The sequence below is a fragment of the Rhopilema esculentum genome, chromosome 5 (genome assembly GCF_057945365.1).
Source record: "Rhopilema esculentum isolate cy_ngs chromosome 5, ASM5794536v1, whole genome shotgun sequence".
In the NCBI taxonomy this organism is placed as follows: domain Eukaryota; kingdom Metazoa; phylum Cnidaria; class Scyphozoa; order Rhizostomeae; family Rhizostomatidae; genus Rhopilema; species Rhopilema esculentum.
Window position 1 is genome coordinate 9171647 of NC_142819.1, and position 18592 is coordinate 9190238.

The 18592-nt window shown below is 36.0% G+C and overlaps 2 protein-coding genes and 1 non-coding gene across 3 annotated transcripts; 2 read left to right on the forward strand and 1 right to left on the reverse strand.

The window, feature by feature from the left end:
- The first annotated feature begins 125 nt into the window (after positions 1 to 125).
- LOC135689446 (uncharacterized) lies at positions 126 to 7242 on the forward strand. The gene is made up of 6 exons (XM_065206676.2): positions 126 to 312; positions 1265 to 1352; positions 3446 to 3542; positions 4122 to 4354; positions 4852 to 4957; positions 5878 to 7242. Exons 1-6 carry the CDS (start codon positions 280 to 282, stop codon positions 6107 to 6109), a joined length of 789 nt encoding a protein of 262 aa, XP_065062748.2. The 5' UTR covers positions 126 to 279; the 3' UTR covers positions 6110 to 7242.
- A 4993-nt stretch (positions 7243 to 12235) lies between these two features.
- Positions 12236 to 18260, forward strand: LOC135685959 (uncharacterized). Its single transcript, XM_065202078.2, has one exon. The coding sequence runs from the start codon at positions 13044 to 13046 to the stop codon at positions 17811 to 17813; it is 4770 nt and encodes a 1589-aa protein (XP_065058150.2). The 5' UTR covers positions 12236 to 13043; the 3' UTR covers positions 17814 to 18260.
- Positions 18261 to 18459: 199 nt separating this feature from the next.
- On the reverse strand, positions 18460 to 18542 carry Trnal-uaa (transfer RNA leucine (anticodon UAA)). Its single transcript has one exon. It is a non-coding gene; the product is annotated as a tRNA-Leu (tRNA).
- Positions 18543 to 18592: the final 50 nt, after the last annotated feature.

Here is an 18592-nt window from a genome sequence, read left to right on the forward strand (position 1 = left end):
TTCTGCGCTTGGATTTATGTGGCTCTGGTCGTATCCAGGGTAAAATAAGGTGGGGGTATTAACTAAGGGGCCCATAAAATTAAATAGCTGTGATAGAGAGACATTATTCAAGTTTGACACTGGTTCGCTACTACTTTCATCCAGCACTTCTCGAATCATGAAACTGACAATGAACAGTATTCTATACATACCAACCTGAAGGAAAATATGGCGTGTTTGATTGGTTCTATACTATTAAACTGTTAGCTGCAGGCGACTCTACAGATAGGTGGATATTGTATGAGAGAAGACGAACCCTCTCTGGCTAAAAAGGTAGGACTTTTGTTTAACAAATTCTTTCTGTTGGTATTTTGCACATATGGCTTAAACCGTTAAAACTTCTTGATAGGCGGTGCATGTAACCCACTACATTTTTGCTAAGTTTTACAAACGTGAGATATTTCTTAGAATTTAAACTTCCCTTTGAATAATTTTCTCAACTTCAAGGACAATGCAAATTGTTTTCAATCCATGCCTTGTTATGCTCTTATTCCCTGTACACTCTTCATCCGTGGAAAAATGGTCTTACAAAATCTGCAAAAGCTATAGAATGCTTACCAAGGGGCTCCAACCCAAGTATGAAAATGAAAGGCCAGAAAGATTTTGCAAAAAGCTCTTTTGTATTGCATAATGCGGGTATCTATGCCTTCAGCAAAATGCTTAGAATTCTTCCGTTTACCGACTTTAGCTGGTGTGGGGCTCACACTCCCTCATTGTTTCCAAGCAGAGGTAAAATTAGGGCAATTTCTCTGATTTGTTTAACTTGTTTATAGATAATTACATTATGTATGTATATGTTAATTGAGATAAAATTACATTAACTATTTTGTGTTTTTCATTTAAATCCTTATTGATTAGATTTTTGGGAATTTACTGAAAAAGTGGAAAATTTGGACAAAAGTTATTTGACAGCTCCCCCCCCCCCTCCCCCTCCCTTGAGGTATCAATACGCTCCTGGTCGTCAAGCCTGTGTTTATTGTTTAAATCGCTACAGATTAAACTTTTACGGTTTCAAATAAATCGGTTTACAGCCGCTGTCCAATCAAATTGGCGCGCGATGTTGCCATGTCTCTAGTGGCTATCGGCACGAAAACTATTGATGATTGCGTGGTTAGTTTTTTAAAAAGACAACGTGAGTCACATTTGCACAAAAATAAGAAACGCCTGCTTCCAAATCAGTCTTTGAGCATCCTAGGTGTACCTAAACATTCAAATTCACTTGAAGGAACGGAACCAAGAGATGGCTCGTGACGCATTATTCTTCTTTCTACTTATCTCAGCTTGCGGTAAATTTCGCCTGGCCATTTCAACGGGTAAGTTTTCAAATTAGAAGTTTTATTGGTAATGATTGCTGCTTTCATCCTGGCGGTAAGCACATTTAATAGCCTACCACATTAACGTCGTAATCAAGATTGGTTTTCGTGTGCTTTCTTGCTTTTCAGAATCGCCCAACCGTTCAATGATCGATGATGTAAATTTTTATCTACAACTTCCCATTAGATTTACTAGAAATGTAACATCATACGGCTATAAGAGCTGAAAAATGAAAAAAGGAAAGTTCATATAATACAATGAATAATCAATCTTTGAGTTTGCTAGATACAAAGAAACTAGAGACTTTCGAAATTACAGCAAATTTTTTCCCAGTTAGTTGAAACATTGGTTGAACAGCGTAGCTTAAATATAAACATCACTATGTTGGCGTAGACAAAAAACTGAGCTCAATTTGAAAAAGGACAATCCAAGGTGGTAATTCCAGTCTAATAAAGATTGGACCAAGCCATGTACAAGTGGATTTGACTGATCTATGTTCATTATTCATAAGACATACTTTATGTTCGAATATACTTTGTCTGTTGATACTAATTAATGAGAGCGCTTGAAGACGAGCTCGTTTCATCTTTAGCTTACGAAAAAATTAATGCAGTGACTTAAATAGTTTCTAGTTACATACAAAATATAAAAGCTTCTTCATTGTTGCATTAAAGCTTGGCTGTTTTTTGCATGATTTGTATTTGCTTGCTTTGGTCTTCATATTGGTCTTCAAAGCGCTTTAATCTAGGTCCACTTTTTGGGTCTTTCAGTGCCCGGATATTCAAGCCCTTTGCAGCACGTATTTAAGACGATTTTTAAGATGTTCAGCCGACGAGACGAGCATTCTTACTAGTCCTACTAGAAACTATCCCATTATCTATTAAGCTTTCTTTTGAGTTCTTACATATAAAAAGACTAAATTCGCTTGTTATAACTGCGTGCAACAATATTTTATGCAGATCATTTTTGGAATTGATTTGTTTTGCCCCGACTCCACCTTTTATGACTTGTTTGCAAAATTATATTTGCAACACTATAAGCCAATGCCAGAGTGATTTTTTATATCGTTTTTTCTGACCTTTCGCTCAATCTTAACACTCTCATATTTCTTAAAATCTGGTCCGGTCCGATCCTGATCATTCTTGTTAAAGGGTTTTTAATGTTTCTTGTTTATAGAAGGCTTGGTATTTTTGAATATGCCATTTCGGTACAAACTACGCAACTGGAAAGACTCAAATTCAGCACTTTTGAAATGCCTCCATTTCGATTTATTTAAAAGGAACAAAGCATGTGATTCTAGCGACCTGCTTTGAAGATTTAAACACAAACCACTGTATTGTTTATATTTTTAGCCGTGAGTTGATACTTTTAGCAGATATACAAAGAGCTTGCAAACATATAAACCGCGATAGGCAATTTTGAGATTACTCATCCACTGATGAAATTAGTCAATGATTGCAAATAAGGCTGCGTTTAGATGTTTACAAGAGAAATATTGGAATGTTCCAAACCATTCCTAAAATATATCGTTTGACTGTCCATTTACATGGCGCCGGATCTATTTGGTATTACCCAAAGCGACTATTGAACCGCATAAGGGGCAGCATACCAGTGTCCGCAAAAGGGGCAGCATACCAGTGTCCGGTGTCCGTTTCATCTGTAGTTTTCAATAATATCATAGTTAACAATAAGTAAATTCCTTAGCAAGAATTCATCCTTTTCATGATAACAAAGAGTGAGCCTCCTTTTCATGATAACATTAGGCCATTCCAAGAGAAGTTAAAACTTACAGTGTCCTCAAACATTTGAACTCGAAATTTGAGGAAGTTTATGTTTTAACCATCAATGTATCATGGGTACCAGAGCCTCAAGAAACCTGGATAATATATTCTAGGTCACTGCGGTGGCAAAAAGTGAGTAGATGCTGAGGGGGTGGGGTGGGGTTGGGATAAATATTTTTTCCAATCCTCGCTCAAATTGATATTTCTGAGACTAAGTAATGGAGACTCTGCCACCCAAGGCACCATCAATGCTGAGACTTTATGGATACCGAGAAAGAAAACATCTCAGCGCTTTATTTTCTATTTTCTAGAAGTGAAAGGCTTTACTCCTCTTGGTTGCTACAATGACGGGAATAACGAAAGATTGATGCCATTGTTCATCAACGACTTCAGGGGTGGCATCAACTGGTAAAACATTGAAAATATCTTTTTGCCTGGTTAAATTATAGATTTTTGCAAGATTTTTGATGTTTATAATCTTATGTTGCTTGACTGAAAATGAAGAGAGAAAAGGCGCAAGTAATTTATATTTCACCCGTTTTAAGGCGTTTGTAGGGTGGCCACGGCCTGGAGTGCAAAGTGAAAGAAAATTGTTAGGTCTGGCGGTCGATAGTTTGCAAAGAAAATTTCTAACATTTTGATCGTGATTCATTGTGTTGCTTTTCGTTTGATGTTTACTTTTTTGAGGTACTTGACCCCCATCCCTTTGACCTCCGTATTCTCACTCATCACAAAATAATGTGCAAGCAAAAAGAACGTTCTTACGTAACTCACGAACACCCTTCAAACTTGCTATGCCATCAAAGACTCATTGCTAACAATGGGCCTTTGCGAGCGTGGCGACGATCCAAACAATGGCAGTAAACTTTTATGGATTAACCCAAATTGATTTCAGACTGTCTAAAAATGCATTATGGGATGCTTGCGTAGCGCAATGGCTCACTGTTAGCAATAAGTCTTTAAATCTGGATGCATTTTTCTCTACAGGAAAGACATGTCTTTGACAGTAAAGCAGTGTTTTGATGCCATAAAGAGCCTTGAACATGAAAATAATACCCCCGGCAAATACAGGTTTTTTGCAATCCAGTTTTACGGAGAATGCTGGGCTGGTGGTGAAACTGTTGCTCAAAAATATTTTCTCTCTGGCACATCAACAAATTGCTACCAAGGTACTGGTGGATCAGGAGCTAATTTTGTTTATAAAATTGGAACTGACTCAGGTAAGATTTCAGCATGACTACAGTAATTTTTTCTTGATTATCTAAATGTAATTTGCAGAGACGTGGAGATAAGGAAACAGTGGGCCTTGACCCCCCCCCCCCCTGAAAAAGCTCAAAGGAGCCTAGGTTCTCTTCTAATTAAACTTTGGTCCCCCTTTATCCCAGTACCAATCAAAACTCCACGTCCGAGTAAAGTATTAGCTGAATTGAATTGTGTGATGTGATTGTTGAATGCTTGAGTATACTTATTGATTTGAGTGATTGAAGTGATTGATTGGTTTAAGCATTTGATGGAAATGGAATGATTGAATGAAGTGATTGATTGACTTGAAAAACAATTGATTGACTTGATTAGTTGTTTTTAGTGATTGGTTTGAGTGATTATCAAAGTGATTGATCGATTTATGTGATTACTTGATTGACTTATGGGTCGTAATGATGGATTGATTGCTTGATTGACTGTGACGCGTTATTGAATGAAATTTTTTGGCATACAGCTCCACAACCAGTGCCTCCATCATTCAGCGCCGGCTGCTATAATGCAAACCACGAGCCCAAGCCACTTCCGGTCATGATCGACAAAATCAACGAAGGCTTTGATTGGTGGGTTTTAATTTATGTTGATATATATTGCAATTAATTTATATTTTGCATAACAATTATTTAGAATGTGTGTAGGGACATTAGAAAAACAAAATAGAGAACAATGAAAAGATAAAATGTTACGACCACTCTTAAAAACCTTTTCTGGTTTTATGCAAGTTTTTTCGTGCATATAAACAAACAGCTAATGAAAAATGAATCATTTCTTTCATGACGTAATTCCACAAATCACCAGGCTGATGTTGCAAAGTGTTGGTTGAAATATTATTGATAATGATGTTCTGTAAAATCACATATCATAAGAAAGCTGGTCACAACTCGCTACCAACCGCTTGCTACCAACAATGTTATCAGATCATCAAGGTTTCAAGTGAGGGGAAAATCACTCCAAGAAAATCTCGTACACTTTTTGTGTAAATCCTAATGTTTTATCCAAAAATCCCCGGAAATCCTTTTGTTTTAGGGAAAATCTCGTACGCTATTTGCAAGAGTGAAATGCCTCTCGGTTTCAAGGGTTTAAAATCTAGGATTCACTCCCATAATAAATAAAGACGGCACAAAATACTTCACAATAAATGTACGTTCACTATTGTAAAAACTAACATACAACTAAACTATTCAATAACAATCACAATAAAAACAAAATAGAAGAAGACTAATAAATTTAATGATTATCAGCAAAAATGGGAAAATTTTTCAATCTATAGCAAAAATGTATGTATATATAAAAAATAAAATCTAATTATGTAAAATTTTCTAAAAAACCTCCTACCGATGTCAAATCTAATGCACTTAAAAGATCGGAAATTCAATGGAAACTGTGTATCTTTGCCTGGGATCTAATCTAAAACAATCACCGATTCCGATTACATCTTTAAATTGGACTCTCGCAAAGTGCTGCTTAACTTTCAATCTTCTAGGACTAATGGACTGACTGCAGAACAACGTTTATTGGTTGTCTCGAAATGTGCTCGAAAAGCAGCAGCAGCCAGCTTCAAAGCGTTTGGTATCATGCGCCAAGGTGAGTGCTGGTCGGGACCGAATGCCGAGACAACATACGCAACTGGTGGAATGGATATTGACTGCAAGAACGACCTTGGCAGTGACACGTCATTCACAGCATACCTATTTGTTGATTCATTATCTCGTTGACTTTTCAAAAGTATAAAGAAACTGGTTTATGTATCTTTTTGTTGAATCACCGTCTCGTGAACTTTCTAAAAACATAAAAAGCCTATTTTGTATGGTTTTTTAGTTTGTTTGTTTACTTATTGAGTTGTAACATTTATGAACAGGGGTACCAGCTTTAATGGTAGGAAGAGGTGCATAAACCAGTAGTTCACATAAGTACCCCTATTGCACAAAAATTTTACTTTGGAATGACGTTATTTCTATTCATTTTCTGTGCTATTGATTCATTCACAGAATTTTCGGTTCTGTATTCTGGTGGCTCTTTAGCCTCTAGGATTGTCGAAGTATTTTCATTTTCTTCTAAAAAAGAATGGCCTTATTCTCAAAACAAAATTGAAACTTTGGTTTCTCTGATCAAACAGAAGCCAAAAAGCTCAGAAATTGACCCTAAAAAAATCTTTATTTCTTTTAAAAAAGACTTCTTTTCCAAAATTGAATTAAATTCTTGTTTCTTCTGACCAGCCAAAATAAAATAAGCCGGTTGTTAATGCAAACAATTTTCGAAAAACGTGGGCATTGTTTCTGAGCCCAAAGCCTTACATGTCTATCAAAATCAATCGTTTGTGTTTTCTGTGATCGAACAGAAACCAACAAGCCAGTTTGAAAAAGAAAACATTTGGGCAAAATTTGATGATTTTTCTTGGCCCAAAGCATTATATTTCTAAGAAGAATCGACCCTTACAAAATGTGCTTATTTTGCTAGAGAAATTTTTTGCCCCAAACTGAATCCAATTTTCATTTTTTCTTATCAAAAAGAAGCGAACTAATCTGTTATGAAAAGGAAAAATTTTCGGAAAATTTGGACGCTTTTTCTCAGCCTATAACATAACTTTTTTCCATTAGAATCGGCCATTTACAAAAAATCTTTATTTTCCTAGAAAAAACTTTTTTTTCTGGAACTGAATCCGATTTTGGTTTTTTCTTATCAAACAGAAGCAAACTAATCTGTTTTGAAAAGAAAAATTTTCAAAAAATTTTCACGCTTTCTCTAAACTTACAGCATTACTTTTTCTACCAAAATCAAGCCCTTACAAAAAGTCTTTCTATTTTTAAAAATATCTCCTTCCCTGCAACTAAATCAAATTTTAGCCTTGTCCTTTTCAAACAGAAGCCAAAAAGTCTGTTTTTTTTAAGGAAATTTTTCGAAAAATTTCAACGATTTTCTTAGGTCTATAACATAATTTTTTTATCATAATAGGACCCTATAGAATGCCATTAATTTTAAAAAAAAAACATTTTTCTTGGAACTGAATCCAATTTCAACTTTTTCCTTTTCAAACAGAAGCCAGCAAGTCTGTTTCTAAAAGGAAAATTTTTTGCAAAATTTTGACGATTTTGTTAAGCCTATAACTTTACTTTTTTCATCAAAATTTGTCCCTACAAAAAGCCCTTATTTTTTTCTAAAAAATTTTTTATCCTGAACTGAAACCAATTTCAGCTCTTCCTTTTCAAACAGAAGCCAACTAATTTGTTTTAAAGAGAAAAAAATTTTGTAAATTGTTGACGATTTTGTTAAGCCTATAACTTTACTTTTTTCATTAAAATTGGTCCCTACAAAAAGCCTTTATTTTTTTCTAAAAAAACTTTTTTCCGGACCTGAAACCAATTTCAGCTCTTGCTTTTCAAACAGAAGCCAACTAATTTGTTTGGAAAAGAAACATTTTTTGTAAATTTTCCACGATTTTTTCAAGCCTATAACCTTACTTTTTTCATCAAAATTGGTCCCTAGAAAAAGCCTGTATTTTTTTCTAAAAAAACTATTTTCCGGAACTGAAACCAATTGCAGCTCTTCCTTTTCAAACTGAAGACAACTAATTTGTTAGGAAAAGAAAAATTTTTTGTAACTTTTTGACGATTTTGTTAAGCCTATAACCTTACTTTTTTCATCAAAATCGGTCCCTACAAAAAAGCCTTTATTTTTTTTTAAAAAAACTTTTTTTCCGGAACTGAAACCAATTTCAGCTCTTCCTTTTCAAACAGAAGCAAACTAATTTGCTTTGAAGAGAAAACATTTTTGTAAATTTTTGACCATTTTGTTAAGCCTATAACCTTACTTTTTTCATCAAAATTTGTCCCTACAAAAAGCCCTTATTTTTTTCTAAAAAATTTTTTTTCCTGAACTGAAACCAATTTCAGCTCTTCCTTTTCAAACAGAAGCCAACTAATTTGTTTTAAAGAGAAAAAAATTTTGTAAATTTTTGACGATTTTGTTAAGCCTATAACTTTACTTTTTTCATTAAAATTGGTCCCTACAAAAAGCCTTTATTTTTTTCTAAAAAAATTTTTTTCCGGACCTGAAACCAATTTCAGCTCTTGCTTTTCAAACAGAAGCCAACTAATTTGTTTGGAAAAGAAAAAATTTTTGTAAATTTTCCACGAATTTTTCAAGCCTATAACCTTACTTTTTTTATCAAAATTGGTCCCTAGAAAAAGCCTGTATTTTTTTCTAAAAAAACCATTTTCCGGAACTGAAACCAATTGCAGCTCTTCCTTTTCAAACAGAAGCCAACTAATTTGTTAGGAAAAGAAAAAATTTTTGTAACTTTTTGACGATTTTGTTAAGCCTATAACCTTACTTTTTTCATCAAAATCGGTCCCTACAAAAAAGCCTTTATTTTTTCTTAAAAAAATTTTTTTTCCGGAACTGAAACCAATTTCAGCTCTTCCTTTTCAAATAGAAGCAAACTAATTTGCTTTGAAAAGAAAACATTTTTTGTAAATTTTTGACGATTTTGTTAAGCCTATAACCTTACTTTTTTCATCACAATCGGTCCCTACAAAAAGCCTTTATTTTTTCTTAAAAAAACTTTATTTCTGGAACTGAAACCGATTTCAGCTCTTCCTTTTCAAACAGAAGCCAACTTATTTGTCTTGAAAAGTAAAAAAACTTGTAAATTTTCGACGATCTTGTTAAGCCTATAACCTTACTTTTTTCATCACAATCGGTCCCTACAAAAAGCCTTTATTTTTTCTTAAAAACTTTATTTCTGGAACTGAAACCAATTTCAGCTCTTCCTTTTCAAAGAGAAGCCAACTTATTTGTCTTGAAAAGTAAAAAAACTTGTAAATTTTCGACGATCTTGTTAAGCCTATAACCTTACTTTTTTCATCACAATCGGTCCCTACAAAAAGCCTTTATTTTTTCTTAAAAAAACTTTATTTCTGGAACTGAAACCAATTTCAGCTCTTCCTTTTCAAAGAGAAGCCAACTTATTTGTCTTGAAAAGTAAAAAAACTTGTAAATTTTCGACGATCTTGTTAAGCCTATAACCTTACTTTTTTCATCACAATCGGTCCCTACAAAAAGCCTTTATTTTTTCTTAAAAAAAACTTTATTTCTGGAACTGAAACCGATTTCAGCTCTTCCTTTTCAAACAGAAGCCAACTAATTTTTTTTTTTAAAAAAAAGAAAAAATTTTAAATTTTCGACGATCTTTTTAAGCCTATAAACTTACTTTTTTCATCAAAATCGGTCCCTACAAAAAGCCTTTATTTTTTCTTAAAAAAACTTTTTTTCCGGAACTGAAACCAATTTCAGCTCTTCCTTTTCAAACAGAAGCCAACTAATTTGTTTGGAAAAGAAAAAAAATTTGTAAGTTTTCGACGATCTTGTTAAGCCTATAACCTTACTTTTTTCATCAAAATCGGTCCCTACAAAAAGCCTTTATTTTTTTCCAAAAAATTTTTTTTCTCGGAACTGAAACCAATTTCAGCTCTTCCTTTTCAAACAGAAGCCAACTAATTTGTTTTAAAGAGAAAAAAATTTTGTAAATTTTTGACGATTTGTCTATAACCTCACTTTTTCCATGAAAATTGGTCCCTACAAAAAGCCTTTTTTTTCTAAAAACATTTTTTCGGACCTGAAACCAATTTCAGCTCTTGCTTTTCAAACAGAAGCCAACTAATTTGTTTTGAAAAGAAATAATTTTCGAAAAATGTTGATGCTTTTTCTCAGCCTATAGCATTGCTTTTTCTATTATCTTTTTTCTAAAAATAACTTTTTACCTGCAACTTAATCTAATTTCATTTTTTTTCTTCTCAAACACAAGCCAACAAGTCTGTTTTTAAAAGATAAGATTTTCGAAAAATTTCGACGATTTTTCTAAGCTTAAAGCCTTACTTTTTTCATCAAAGTTGCTCCCTACAAAAAAGACTGTAATTTTTTTAAAAAAACTTTTTTCTCAGAACTGAATCCAATTTCAATTTGTTCCTTTTCAAACAGAAGCCAGCAAGTCTGTTTAAAAAGAATTTTTTTTACAAAATTTCGACGAATTTTGTTGAGCCTATAACCTTACTTTTCTAGTCAAAATCGATCCTTACAAAACGCCTTTATTTTTTTAAAAAAAGCTTTCTCCCAGAACTGAAACCAATTTCAGTTTTTTCCTTTTCAATTAGAAGCCAACTAATTTCTTTTGAAACGAAAAGATTTTCGAAAAATTTTGACCCTTTTTCTCAGCCTATATATAGCATTACTTTTTTATCAAAATCGGCCCCTTACAAGAAGTCTCTTTATTTCAAAAAATATCTTTCTTCTGCAACCTGATCTAATTTTATTTTTTTCCTTCTCAAACAAAAGCCAATTAGCTCGTTTTTAAAACAAAAAAATTTTCGAAAAATTTCGACGATTTTTCTAAGCTTATAACTTTGCTTTTTTCACCAAAATCGCTCCCTACAAAAATTCTTTTTTTAAAAAAAACATTTTTCCTGGAACTGAATCCTATTTTTGTTTTTCTAACGAAATAGAAGCCACCTAGTCTGTTTTAAAAAGAGAAAATTGTTGAAAAATTTCGATGATTTTGTTAATCCTATAGACCCTGTTAAGCCTATACTATTTTATGAAGAATAGACCCTGACAAAAAGTTTTTATTTGAAAAAAAACCCATTTTTCCCTAAACGGAAATAGATTCTTGTCGGAAAGTAGGGTGAAGCCTTCAGGTTTATAAAAAATTGTGGAAGTTTCTCGAATTCAAATTAAAAATTCAAAAGATGTCAATCACAGCACAAATTTCTTAAATAAAACATATTTCCTAAAAAACCTTGAAAATTTCGCGAGATAGTACAATGTGCTAGAAGATAACTATATAGGAACGAAAAATATAGTATTTTTCAAATTGATACAGTTTGTTGGACTTACAGAAAAAACTCGTAAGAGCTACCTATCTATCTGTTTGCCCCTGTTAGACATATATAAAGTAACAATTTTGATTTTGGCAATATTCAATAAACTTTAGAGAAATATTTAAAAAAAGTTACAGAATCGAGATTCGAAGAAATAATATGATTTGTGAAGTATTTGTTTCAGAAATCGAGGATAAATTGCAAATAGAAAATGGACCTATGCATGTAACCCAGTTGCTTCTTCTGCAGTTTTTAGAATCTTTGCCCCGGGGGCCTGACAGGGAGGTCCAGTCGATTTGAGGGTCTTACCAAATGGCTACCAAATGGCCCAGTTTCGATAATAACAAAACGGCATACTTAAGTTGCGATTTATTGTAGACAATGAACAAGATTTTATCTTTCGCGAATCAACAAAAGCCAATGGCGAAGAAATTTGTCAAAGTAGGGCCATGCGCGTGCAAAAAAATGGATGCGACCAAAGATATCATTTCCGCCCTTATGCTACCATTTTAGGGTTATTATCAAAAAAAGATTGCCATTTGGGGGTTATTTTTTAACATTTTAGGCTTGGCCCTCTTTGACCCTGACTGGACCCCCTCTCAGGCCATAATGGGAGAAGCCCCCCCCCCCAGGGATTTTTGCATGATAGATCTTCAATTTGGATCAAAATTGAAGATTTGTGTCAGAGACAAGCACAGCCCATACACAGTTCTAAAAAGAGAAAGAGGCCAGTTTTAGTCTGCCATCCAAAATGATTCCGCAGACTTTTCATCATTTCAGTACAGATATTTCTTATTATTTGTATCTTTGAAAGGAAATTTTCCGAACCAGTTGAAAGGATTGAAAGATTTAAAGAAACTGTAAAAGGGAGTTTATGAAATATGTCGGCACTTGAACTTTTCTGAGATTGTCAGCACATCGTGGTTTGGTTTTTAGTTCCACCCTGAATAGGCAGGGCATTCTCCTCAACCATCGACCGCATTGCCTAACCTTTGTTTTCTCGACTGATTATGGAAATATATTGTATAAGGAATAATTTAAGCCCTTACAACATTTTCAAAAATTCACCAAAATCACGTGATCGGTGACGTCAAAAAGTTAGTTTTACAAGACTAAAAATCATTCTAACTTCTCAAGTAGACGTCCGATTTCAATATAAGAGCCAGATTCGGGCTCGCCTGAATAACAGCTTTCGAATGATGTATACAAATATACATTTTGATAATGTCAGCATTTTTATACAGTGACGTCATCACTTTCAAAATGGCGGTCGACCAGCAAGTAGATTCCACTTTGTTTCCATAACGACCTAGTTCTACCGCAGTTGAGCGCCCCATGATAAAGGAGAGCGATGATGTTGAATATCAAGTGTATTTGAATAACACACGATGAATGTCACATTTAAATTATAACTAACTTTGAAGCGTGGGAATGTCGAAGATAGTCTGTTTCTAATTTCAAAACAAGTTGTTTAGAGGTATAAGTTGCCTCCGATGTGTTCGAACTTAGAACTGGCTGCTGACAATTTTCTCTTTCGTTGAAGATACTAAGTTTTCGGGTAGTGAAATGATGGTTTGTTGCAAAGGAAATATTTAATAGAAGGTAAGCAATCTTGTATTGTTATTTTTTGTAAGTTCAATTGACGCTTTATGGTCTTCCTGCGCTTACTTTTTAAATTTTATATCTATTATTCGTCTGTATACAAGAGTAGACATTTAGTTAGAGACATTTCCCCGTTGTCAACTGAGTTCCTAATTTTATTTGAGGTTTGGTTTCTATGGATACATCTAGTTCAGAGCCTCTATTTAGTCCGGCAAGGTATAAGGACAAGGAACTTTGTTTGATTTGTTCCAATGAATTCAAGCAAAAAGATATTGGAAATTCTCTTACAAACACTGGTTGGAAAAAATTCAAAGAGAATGCGGAAAAGTGGAGCAACATTGACATCCCGTTTAGTGAAAGTACACATAGGTTCACCGAAGTATTTCCAAAAATCCGCAGTCTCGACGACCCCTTCGGAAAGGTGCACAAGAGTTGCAGAGCCGTATTTGAAAACAACAGCGATCGCTTCAAGCAGAAATATGGCCTTGTGAATGACTCGTCGGATCCATGTGAAGACTCAGTTATTAATGGCAATGATGATAGTACGGTGCCATCGCCAAGAAAGAGAGTAACAAGAAGTCGCCAAAAAGGAAGCCTAAGAAAAGAAAAATGTTTTATTTGCAACGAGGAAAAAGGAACGGACCTTTTAAAAGGATATAACCAAGGAGGAATTGGCCGATGCTCTGATACAAATGCTGCCAACAAAATTTTAGAGAGAAAAGAAGCATATCTTGCAGATAAGGGTAGTCGCTTTCATGATGCCTCGCGAAGATTAGAATTACTGCTAAGTGGCGAATCCCATGACATATTTGCCGTTGATGTCTATTACCATCAAGCATGTTATTTGAAGTATACTCACTCAGCCTGGCTTAAAGAAAAAAGAGCTGATGTTGAAGATGCAAGAGAAGAGCACGCACTTCAATCCTTTTTTTACAAATTCCAATCCAAAATCATTCGTGACAAGCAAGCCTTTCTTTTGCACGAGCTTCTCAAAGATGTTGCATTAATATCCGAGGAAATAGGTTTGAATGCACCAGTTATTCAGACAACTCAAACTTTGAAACGAAGAATCATCGATGAGTGTGGCCCTGAGATATCTTTCTACAATTCTGGCAAATACCTTATAGTGCATGCATCAGATGTCAACCCGTGTGAATATGCAATTGCTACGTTGCATGGCTGTGGACTTAGAGACGATGATCTATCAAAAGCATTTGGCAGGATGGTTAAGCGTAAGTTAGAGGCAAGGAGAAATGCTCCAAGACAATGGCCTTGTACAACTGAAGAGATACTGAGCCAGCTTGACAGAGGGCCACTTCCAGAAATTTACAATGCCATATTTTATACTCTGAAAGATTACGGTGAAAAGAATGAATATGGTTACAATAAAACGACCTCACGTGTTAGGGCGACAAAGATCTGGTCCTTAGCAAGCGATTGGGAACACCTCATAACCAAACAGCCATCTCCTAAACAGGCGATCTTGGGCTTAGTTCTTCATAGAATTACTGGTAGCAAAGAGAGTATTAACTATCTGCACAAGTTAAACCACATTGTTTCATACAATGACATTCGACTACAGAATATGGCTTGGTCAAGAATGGTTATGTCCAAAAAAGCTGTAACTGCTGGTCTCAGAAAAGGCGTAGTCACACACAGCACCATTGATAACATTGATGCGGCACAGGACACAATAACTGGTGCTGGGACAACCCATTTCACCAATAAGACCGTTTTTCAGCTTTTACGAGGCGACCAAGATGTACTACCAACAATAGCGGAATGTCCACAAACACCATTGAGCATTGATGACGAGCCTGAAATGCAGTCAGTTGAAGTTCCAGAGTATAGCTTGGGAAAACGTTGCGGACCTTCAGTTTTTTCTAAGTTCAACGATAGCAAAGACGATGGGCTACTAGACGAACGTTTCAAGAAAGATTTTGCGTGGTCACTTGCCGGATTTCTTCCTCTCAAAATTGAAAATGAAGAGATGCCTTTACTTGGTTCGTGGACTGCTTTCCAGCGCGCGATCACAGCTTCAGAAACAAATGAATGCATTGTTGAATACTTGCCGATGACTCCTGAGACGCCTGACTATCCAGTATGCAAGGAATACCTTGATTCTCTCTTGGATATGATTAGAGAACTCGACATAGCTCATATTTTTGTTCATGCGGATGAAATGGTGTATGCAAAGATATACCACATTATCTGGAAGAATCCTGACTTGTATAGTCAGATCAAAGTGCTGATGGGTGGCTTTCATCAACTGAGGGTTCATCAACGCCTTATCCATAAAAGGCACGCAGTTAAAGGTTATAAGCAATGGTGGATTGATGCAGAAACTGTTGCGTCTGGTTCTGCTGATCAAGCGATGGAGGGTGGCCACTACTATCGTTGTATGCGTACACATAAAGAAACTTTTGATGCACTCATACAATGCTTCGTCGAAGACAGCACAAATGATCTTGCAAACGTAGATAAAAGATTTCTCGGGGCTCTGGTCTCACTACGGCAGAGTCCTTCAAAGTCTACACTGGAGAATGTGATGGCAATGCAATCATTCAAAGATATGGTCGCTTCATTGTTGGACGATGTAAAGGGTACAGAAAAACGCCTTACAATCGCTTACTTGAAGGATGTGTCTGCTTTGTTGAGTATGGTAGCAGCTGTGCGGGAAAGCAACATTGAGCTACACTTGCAAGCAGAACGAAATATGATTCCGCTTACATTCGCATTCAATCACATCAACTATGCCCGCTACTGTACCTACCAGCATGTGCTTCTCCGAACATGGCAGGAAGAGCAATCTCCAGCATTCCAAGAATTAAGCGAATTAGGATTTGGAGGCAGCATCACAGGGGACAAATTCTCTGCAATTCATGGCGATCTACACACAGAGTTGTTTAATCGAGAAGCTAAAGGGACTGCAGGTCCATACAGGTCTGGATTCAGCACAAACGTCAATGCAGTTAACACCTGGATTGCTACGTCTCACATTCATAGCAAGTTGAGAGTCACCCTGAAGCAACAGCTGTTCTTAAAGACGTCATCAGTTCACAAGGAGAACACTCCAGGTGGGAAAAAGCTCCATCAGAAGCATGTCGATAGCCTTAAAAGAACTCTTCGAAGCTATGGCACTAACCCATTTTCTGATGCTCCTGCAAAATCCATTTCAACTGGTGAAGAATTGGATCCAGAAATAGCTAAAGACCTCCTTGAAGCGCCGATTATAGGGGAAGAGAAAATGCTTCAGTTCATAGATGATCGCTTGATTACTGGCAGCGTTGACTTCTTCACGCCGATCAAGAAAACAAAGCTGAAGACAGGTCTAGAAAAGGTTAAACGGACTCCTACAGCTATTGCCGTGCTCAAGGAAGACAGGCAGGCCTTTGGACTACTCGTTTCAAAAGCAGGAAGTCTGCAAGAGGCATTTACTCATCCAATTACAACTGTCCCTCTTTCAATCGCTACAGCTGACTCAACTTTGCGTCAGTCAGACAAAGCGACTTTACAAAGATTCTTAATCGAAGAGTCACAATGCATCAAAGAAGCGCCTCCGAAGTCTACCGTTTGGATAGTAGATGGAATGGCAGCAGTTCGCTCCCTCAAGCCAAAGCCAACGTACCGAGCATGGATGAACAGCCTAATTAAATTTGTTACTCCTAAAGCTGAAATGAATGCGCGTGAAGTACACATTGTGAATGACACCTACCTTGACAAAAGTGTGAAGAACGACACCAGAAAGAAACGTGGTGAACCTGGGCCTAGAGTTCATTTAGAAGGATATGACCAAAATATGTTGCAAGGTTCAAAATGGCACGAGTTACTGTACCGGAATGAGAACAAAACTGATTTGATTAGAATGATTGCACGATTTCTGAAGGAAGATGGATGCTATACTGGTGCTATACCACTTGTTTTTACATCATGTAATGCAACGTTTAGAGTTTACAATGGAAGGGTGCAAGAAATGGAGAAATGTAATCACGAAGAAGCCGACACAAGGTTGATTTTACATGCCGTAGAGTCTAAACAGGATGTTGTCATTGTTGCAAAAGATACAGATGTGCTCGTATTGATGGTTTGGGCTTTCGCTTTTCTCGATGTAGAACGCAAATGGTTCTTCAGAAAAGATGATGGACAATTTGCAGATGTGGGAGAAATCTGTTCACATTTCGGAAGAGACGTTTGCCTTCATCTACCATCTTTACATGCTTTATCTGGCTGTGATACTACATCCTATTTCTACAACGTAGGAAAGGTAAGGTTGTTGAAGACAGTCATCAAGAACCCGCGATACCTTGAACTGCTTGACAGCCTTGGAAAAGAAAAAATGATTGGTGACAGCGATATACAAGATGTTCAAAAGTTTGTTCAAGTTGTAATGTATCCTGGCAAGAATGAGGAAAGCTATGTGGCAACAAGAGTAAGAATGTATCACAAAATGAAAGTAAAGTCTTCCTTAAGCCTCCCTCCTGATCCACACTCGCTGAAGCAAGCTATTCTGAGAGCGCACTGGCAAACCTACTACTGGTTGCGTTGTACAGAACCATCTGTTGAAAATATTTCATTTGAAGGTTGTGGCTGGGAATGGTCTTCTCAAGGGTCTTCACTGAAACCCGTTTGGTTCACGTGCCCCCAACTGCCCCCTTCTTTGCGGTCAAGACGACGAAACAAGAGCCGACTTTCAGAAAGCGATGGGGCAGATGTCGAAAGTTACTGTGAAAACCCCCCTGCTCCAAAGAAACGCAGGAGATGTGCAAAGGTACTGAAACAGACTCGCTGTGGCGATGACGATAGTGCTAGTAACGAAGAAAAGGAAACATCAAACCAGTCAGACTCTGACTTAAATAGCACTGGACTTTCTGATGAACAGTACAGCGAATGGGAAGTTTCTGACTTCAGTTCCTCGGAGGATTCTGGCGATGAATGGATTCCTTAAGACGAATTGTTATTAATTTTGAAAAGTTAAATTGAGTCCTGAAGAACAATTATACTAAAAAAAATGCTGCAAAACGAATCAGAAATGTTTTTGATTATATTAGAGCTCTTATCTTAAAATGTAATGGTCGACCGCCATTTTGACAGTAATGACGTCATTGTATAAAAATGCTAACATTATCAAAATGTATATTTGTATATATCATTCGAAAGCTGTTATTCAGGCGAGCCCGAATCTGGCTTTTATATTGAAATCGGACGTCTACTTTAGAAGTTAGAATGATTTTTAGTCTTGTAAAACTAACTTTTTGACGTCACCGATCACGTGATTTTGGTGAATTTTTGAAAATGTTGTAAGGGCTTAAATTATTCCTTATACAATATATTTCCATAATCAGTCGAGAAAACAAAGGTTAGGCAATGCGGTCGATGGTTGAGGAGAATGCCCTGCCTAGAAGTTGTAACTCTCAACAAATTAAAAGCTTTTGTTCTATCACGAAAATATAAAATTATATTTCCTATGTTATGAGCAATGAAATTGCCTGGGAAAAATGAAAAACGGTTTGTCGAAGGCTTCGAAAAAAATATTGTACAAAGTCAAATATAAAAGCAAAGTTCCGACTGAAGAAAACAAAACGGAAAAGTAGTACCAGAAGTGGGGTTCGAACCCACGCGTGCATTCGCACATTGGAACTTAAGTCCAACGCCTTAACCACTCGGCCATCCTGGTATGCTTACATTAGTGCCGACTTCTGCGCGTGACCCAAACAATAGCGCTAG